Genomic DNA, 7396 nt, shown 5'->3' with positions numbered 1-7396 from the left:
AACCTTCACTGTGAAACAAAGTTTTTTAAATCTGTGACGTTTTATAAGGGTTCCTTGCATCAGGGTTTGATAGAACAGGTTGATGTAGACAAGCTGGAGTTCAATGTATCAGTATGTAAGAGGCCATTCAGAGGACGAACATGGGGATGAGCACTAGCACTGGTAAGATTCAGGCATTCCCCTTTCCTTCCTACAGTAGGATTTTGTATCTCTACCACTGTCAGGATAGAAGAGGCTACATGGGTAGGAAGTTCCCTTGCATGTCTGCTGCTAGGGTCACTAAAAGTTTCCCAGACCAAGGTGGAGAAGCTGGGGCTTTTTAGATTAGCCACCCTCAGCAGTCACTCCGTCCCTGTTGGCACCAAGCCATTCTGAAGGGAGGCTGGAGATGTCTGGGGATCTATTTTAAGCCATCTTTGCAGGGGTTTTTTGGAGGGCGGGGAGGTGGGGGGAATGAAGGGAAGGTGCAAATTGAGACCCAGCTTTTCATTAGAATAACCAGCTGTGTTAAGATGTGTTTGACAGCAGAAATGGGCATATGCTGCCAAGAACCTTTTGACACTTGTAGCATGCTGCAGATGCACCAAGCATGTGGCAGAAGCATATGAAAAGTTCCTTAGAATACAAGTAGTGTCATCTGCTGCCTAGTCCCTTGCATTGCTGTGTTATTTAGCTGCCTCGCTAGGTGGGGAGTAGGCCTGATTACTGACTTGTTTGTCAAGTGAGGCTAATTAGTTGCGTGGGTGGAGGATTGGTTTCAGGCTCATCAGGAGGGCATCCTCATTCTTTCCTCAATTATATGCATCCAGCAGCGGGGTTGGGCATAGACGTTATTTTGTGGCTTCTTCTATAGAGCTTATGGACAGAAAAGCTGGGCTAAATGGGGCACTGACAGAATCTTTTTTTAGCCAGTCACACTGGGACTGTGAATTGCGGCAGCACAACTGGCACTTTTGCAGGGCGTAAAGAACTCTTCTTTCTCACCCTGCAGCATATGTGACGAGAGTGGGTGCGCAGCGATGATCAAGTCACTGAGTTAAGTGGCAGGCCCGTGTGACTGATTTACAAATACCAGTGTTCTTTATTTACACAGACATGTAAACAACAGAAGGTAAACAACACCGCCCAGCTCAGTCTAACAAACAGGCTGCTGCTGTTTCACTTCAGGACCTGAGGTGTTTTAGACATTTCACAGAAACTGTAATGACAGGAAACACAGGAAGGCTACGAGGTTATCTTGACTCTTCTTTGCGCGGGAGTTGCATGCACGGTGCAGCGTGGGGGAATGGCACCACTCGAGGCCACAGAACACGCGTATGCAAAGAACCCACTCAGACCTTGCCTCAAGTTCGGGTATGGCTAGAGTATTCATGAGTAGTATCACTGCAACCAGTCTGTCCTCTGACAGCACTTTCCACCCAAGGGTCTGAAAGCACTTTACAAACAGACTGAATAATCTTGGCTGCATCCTTTGCAAATTATCCCATTTACACACAAGGAAATGGGGGGCTTTCGAAGAGTGACTTTCCCAGAGCTCAGGTTTTACTGGTCTCGTTTCCCAACCTTGTGCTTAAAATATAGCACCATTCTTTCTTCACAGAAGTATATCACTTCTTGACACTTCAGGACAAGCTTTTGAATTCAGAGAAATGCCCCAAGCACTGGAGGTAGAAGGGCAGCAGATGGTCCCAGTTGCTACCAGAAGCTGTTTTGCTCCAACGCTGCCTCTGCTGAAAGAGGAGCCAGCTACTGTGCGATACATTGCACCCATCCCCACACTTTTTCAAGTTTGTCCAAAAACAGAACTAAGGGGAACATCAGCTGCAAAAGAAAAATTATTTGAAAACAATAGTGCTGATCCACTGTCTTGCAAATTTAACTGCAACAGTACACACACTCTGTTATACTTAGTTGAAATATTTCAAGTAGAAATGTTACACTAAATTTGTAAGACAGAAAAATACCTAGTGGAACAATAAAGAGTTCAGGAAGTTTGCTGCTTTGTGCCAAGGAACAAATGTCCTTACAGTTTAGCAGCAAAAAGGTCAGCTAGGGCTTGAACAGGATTTAATTCTCAGCTGTAAATTCACATTTTGGTTTCATGCACACTTCCTAAATAAAAAAAGAAACAAATCCAGATTAACTGGTGTTGGATTTGTTGTTTGGTTTTGTTTGGTTTTTTTGTGTTTTGTTTTTTTTTTTCTGTTGTAGAGTGATCACCATGGCTTGAACCCAAAACCAGTTTCAGCCTTTCTGCTTATTTCTAACATGAATTGCAAGTTAGATGGCTCAGCTCATATGCTAGATCAAATTAAAGCATGTGAGAATTGCTGCTGAAAAAGCAGCTGGGAAGTTGGGTTTGAGCACAGTATTTAAATGCTCAGCTGCCTTCTCTTGTGCACATTATGCTTCAAGTAGTTTAACTTCTACCCTCCCAGAAAGAACTACAGTGATGCCCTATCTTCAGTTTTCATAGGAAAGGAGATGAATCACCACAACCATAAGATACACCATTTACAGCTGCCAGTACAGCAGCAGGTAAAATGACAGAAAAGGAGGCCTGTTTTTTCTTAAACAGGCCTTTCTGCAGTCCTTTCAAACCCCCAGGTGAAAAGGAAACTTAAGAAATTCTCCTTAAATAAAAGCTATGTACAAATTGCACACATTGCAAATGGAGCACTGAGATCAGTTACAGAAAATAAGATGTACAGTCTTCACTGATAACATCTCTCTTGCTACAAACAGTGATAAACAGCATATGCTTTCTTCAGATGTCAGAACCCAGCAAGACAGCAATATTATGTACACAGGGCTTGTTTGCCTTCTGCCTCCCACAGCAGAGTCCCTCCAAACTCTGTTTTTGCTTCAGAAAGCTGTGCAGTGATGTTCCTATGCACCACACCTCTCCTGCTCAGCAAATCACAAGAGAGCTGTCATTGCTGTCTGACTTATGGGTTTTAGGCAGTCTCTGGGTGTTGAGTAACCCTCGTTCCCAAAGGCATTTTGCTGAGGTTTCTGGTAGTCTGTGCTGTAGCTCACAGAGGTCAGAACACCATTAACTTTGGGTTTGTCATAGTTTATGACACTCTGGGGTGTCTGATAGTCTCCGTTCCTGGTGTCAGTTTTACATGAACTGGAGAAGCTGCCAGCAGTAAGGGAGTGTGTCTGAGATGAGACAACAGGAACATTGTAGCCATTTTCAGAAGGGAAATTATTTTCTCTTGCTATGTGCCGTTCTATGATGGGGGTGGCGTATTCAGGCTCTTGGCTGGTCAGGGGCAGAGCATATTCATGCCGGTTAGCTCTGTGAGGGCAGCGATAGTGATTTTCAGACTCGGAACTCCCCCTTCTTCCCTCATCTTTGGTGTCCACGGGTCGAAAGGTAGATCCTTTACGTGTTACTGTCCCAGTCCCAATCATGAGAGGCTGCTGATAATCTAAAAGGAAGCATGAACTGCTCAATAAGGCACAGAATGATTATTTTATGTATGTAATACTTATGCATAAATAGGTATTTTATGATGAAAAACTACTCACTTATTATATCAATTGTGTGGTTATTGGGGATATGAGGAAACCTTTCTGCAGCACTGATCCTGTAAACTCCTTCCACGAGCAAGCGTTGTAGAACACGGCAAAAGCTCTTCCACAGAGGAGCTCCAATCTGCCACCCCTTTTCCTACTCCCTCCCTCCCTTTCCCCACCTACCCACCCAAATAAATTAACATTTCTGGAATATACTTAAAAGCCCTAGAAAAACAAGTGAAGTCAACAAAATATTAGCACCAAACTGGACAAAGGACATTGCATGAAGATCTTCAGGTGAGAAGTTCTCCACAACAAGTGTTCCACTTTTGGAACAATTAAAATACCCAGGATTCTTAACGAGACGGCTTTATTTAAAAGGCATCTCACAGTAGCTGACTGACAAGATGGATGAATTTAGGCAAAACGGCAGCCAAGAGAGTCAGTGGAAGTGTGAAACACACTAAGCCAGCTCGCACGGCTGCAGGCATGCCAGGGGGAATGAGTGTGGGAGGAGAAGCAGGACTGGTGCTCCCAGAGGAATTGGGCAGTCACCCTGGTGAAGGGGGATGACAGGGATACAGCTGGTGACAGGCAAACGGCCTGAGCAGGAGCAAGGAGTGAGATGGAGGAAATACGGCCTCAAGATTTGCTTGTTTGCACCTCTAGTCAAGGCAGATGCCAGACTGCCATGTAAGGAGGAGGTCTGAACTAAAAAGTTTTTTAAAAAAATCCAGTAATACTATTATGAGAAAATTCAGTGTTGTAACTTTCTCACTTTGGCGCTGGTGACAATCTCATGTGGATACATACAGTGGCCTGAACAGTTCTAGTAAATGACACTGCTAAAGTATCGTGTTTTGATGCAGGCGTGAAAGAAGTTAGCTCAGTTTCTGTTCTGGCATCGTGGTTCATCTGACATGAGCGTTAAATTCGATCCCATATGTCCTGTGAATCTTTTTGGCAGTTTCTGGCTAACTCCCAAACTTCAGCATGGAGGGTGAAGGTGTTATGATATTTCACTAAGTAAGTGGTGCAGCTCTCCTCCGCATCGCTGCCGCCATCCCCAGCAATCTCTCGCTCAGGATGCAGCGACTTGCTCCTGGCTGCCTTTGGGAACCAGCAGGCAGATGGGGATTTGAAGTGAGGGAATTCCATGTAGCATGATAACCTATATGCAAATTGTGTGCTCTCTGCAATTAAATTATTAAATTTTCTGAGTTGCATTCACATTTTTATTTCATGTTTCTTATTTTTAAGGAGACTGTAAATGATAGGCTAAGGCTGGGAAGCTGCCTGGGCCAGGCTGAGAGTTAAGACTTCCCACAAACACAGCAGGAGGGGAGGATGGACAGAGCAGAAACTCCCCAGGCATGGCCAGGGGAGCCAAATAACCATGATGTTTGAGCAACCTTTATTCATTCTCTTTCCTTCATGATAGAAAACTGCTTTATAGATCTCTGCATATTTACATTGAAAGTTTCTATAAATGATTGAAACTGTCTTTGAAAGATATGGAGGGTAGCACCATATGGAATTACAGTTACCATCCATTTGTTTTTAAATGTATTTCTCTGCCAAACACTTTGAAGAAATTCTAAGGAATTTCTGAGGTCTGGAGGCTGGAAACAGCAAACTAGTCCTTCTTCAAGATTGCTGATCACTGATCTCATGAAATGGCTGCTCTCACCAGCCTTACCAGACAGACTAGACTAGGCGGGGATAAGATGTGCTAAGAGGATGAATTAAAAAATCATCCCTTTGGAATGCAAATAGTACTGATGTGAGGATTTGCTCTATCTAAACAGTGACCTAGAGCTAAGGTAGCACAGGAGAGAAGCACTGGCTTTTTTCTTCTCTGCAGTCTACCTGCTTCCACTTCAAGGGGTCTCATCTCCCAGATAGTTCAGCACCAGGAAAGCTGCACCGGGATCTCAGCACAACTTCCAGCTGGGCAGGAAATCCCACCACAAACCAACTAAGTAATTTTTCTATTTCCTCAGCAGAAAGGGTCATTATATTTTGTTCCATTTTCAGAAGCATTTGTTTTTAAATAGAAACACAAAAATTAGTCAGCAAAGGCAAACGATCCTATCCTAGGCATATTCTTGCATTCCATCCATGCCTGAGTGCCTTCCAGCATTTCAGAGTCAGAAAATCTTTCCAACAACTCCAAGAAAAAAATTCTAAAGTAGTGGTCTTTCCCTCCCTAATATATTTAGCTGCTTCACTACATATCTGGAATGAACATGGATAAATCTATTCCTGGGCCTCAGCTTGCATAAGAGCTGGAGCTTGTAATATTGCTGGGCCATCCCTCTCCATTACCTGCTCTGCACATGGAGCAAAAGGAATGCAGATGAGGGGAAGCAATTGTTACCTGCCATGTCACTGGTGACCAGATCCAGTTTTTGTGGTGTCTCCTTCTCATTGTTATAGCTGATGGTAAATTCAGTTGACTGATGTCTGGTGAAGGGCTGCTTGATTTGTTTCCAACAACCTATGATAAAAAAATAAAAATAGAAGGCTTATCAGCAAGTTAAATGCTTAGAATCAGAAGATTTACCAGGAAGTTTAATATTTGGTGTTCTCTTTGCTGTCAATATATATTTAAAGTTAAAAACCAAGGCTAAAATAGTCTGCTTGTAAAAAGAGCCCCCTAAATATGGAGGGTGAAGGAAAAAGTGATTCATCAACTGGGATTTCCAAATGAAAATGAATCTTTACATAGGATTTTTTGGCAAGAAGGGCTCAGATTCTGTAGGTGCCTGCATTGATGCCTTAACAAGGTATATTGATAAAATACTAGCTTTAAATCAGTTACATCTTATGGCATTGATTATGTGGCAAAAATAATGCTTAATTTTTTTTTCAGTAGATTAGTGTGGCTTTCATTTTATTGGTATCTGAGCATCTGCACTCATCAGTTCATTTGTTCTCACAACGTCCTTGTGAGACAGAAAAGAAAAAACTCCACAATGTCAGGCACTTCCCCGGAGCTGGCAACACGAGGTCTGTGGAGAGGTAAGTTCGACTACCAGCTTTCTAAGTCCCAAGCTTGGTTCACAAGGGCTTAGGAGCTTGATTTATGAAGCACGCATGCAACAAATGAACTGGCTGGGTAAGAGGTTATCTCCAATTTCTTGGGATTTGTCCTCATTAGCAAGTGAGAAAGGATTATGATGTGACCTTGAAAAATCATATTAGCAAATATGATGTTAAGTACAAATTAATTTTCTAATGAGGGCAAGCTGCAGTGGGGAACAACATTCCTTTCACTGACGTCAGCGCCTGCTGAGGGATGAAATTTCGCAGCTGAGCTATTGCAAAACACTTGTCAAGAGACATATGAACTGCTTAGTGGTTTCTTTTTTTACAAAAAGCCGAGGTTCAGAAGGATATTCCTCTATCAAGTTGGTTGGCCAGGAAAAACAGCTAAACCCCAACTGCCAAGCTGATGGGAGACCCCACTCCAGAAAGCGTTATTGAGCAAGACAAAGAAAATACTTCATCGGGGTTTTGCAGGCATCTCCTAAAGCAGTGTTCTCAAGCCAATCCCTCATTCGGATTTTACACATGCAGTACAGTTGAGTATTGTTAAGCTTTATAAACACAGTCCCAAACAGGGAGGGCAGTGAGATAAGAATATTAAAGCCATAAAAAATGATTATCCCTTGCTCTCTTGAAGAAAGGCAATCCTCTCTGCTGCTGGGAAAAGAAAAAGAAAGCAGCAATTTTCTGCAAAATAGGTATTTTGGAGGAGGGAGGGAAAAGGAGGGCACCTGGGAGCACTCTTACATGCTAATTTATGCACTCTGTATAATAGATCTTTTGTTAATTGCCTTTCTGTCATAGAAACCAAATTATATTG

The 7396-nt window shown here is 42.9% G+C and overlaps 1 protein-coding gene across 2 annotated transcripts in view; it reads right to left on the bottom strand.

The window, feature by feature from the left end:
- Positions 1-1058: 1058 nt before the first annotated feature.
- The window catches only part of DCBLD1 (discoidin, CUB and LCCL domain containing 1), a 48599-nt gene continuing 42261 nt past the window's right edge, over positions 1059-7396 (bottom strand). The window contains exons 14-15 of one of the 2 annotated variants that reach the window (XM_017830571.1): positions 5906-6025; positions 1059-3437 (exon numbers count right to left, since the gene is read on the bottom strand). In XM_017830571.1, the coding sequence (XP_017686060.1) occupies positions 2920-3437; positions 5906-6025 (638 nt within the window). In that variant the 3' untranslated portion in view covers positions 1059-2919. Of the gene's footprint in view, positions 3438-3736; positions 4719-5905; positions 6026-7396 lie in introns of those variants that run through there. The other variant, XM_017830580.1, reaches the window with a different exon arrangement.

This window comes from Lepidothrix coronata, unplaced genomic scaffold (assembly GCF_001604755.1).
Source record: "Lepidothrix coronata isolate B3197 unplaced genomic scaffold, Lepidothrix_coronata-1.0 Scaffold5, whole genome shotgun sequence".
Lineage (NCBI taxonomy): Eukaryota > Metazoa > Chordata > Aves > Passeriformes > Pipridae > Lepidothrix > Lepidothrix coronata.
This window is presented reverse-complemented; position numbering and strand designations above follow the sequence as displayed.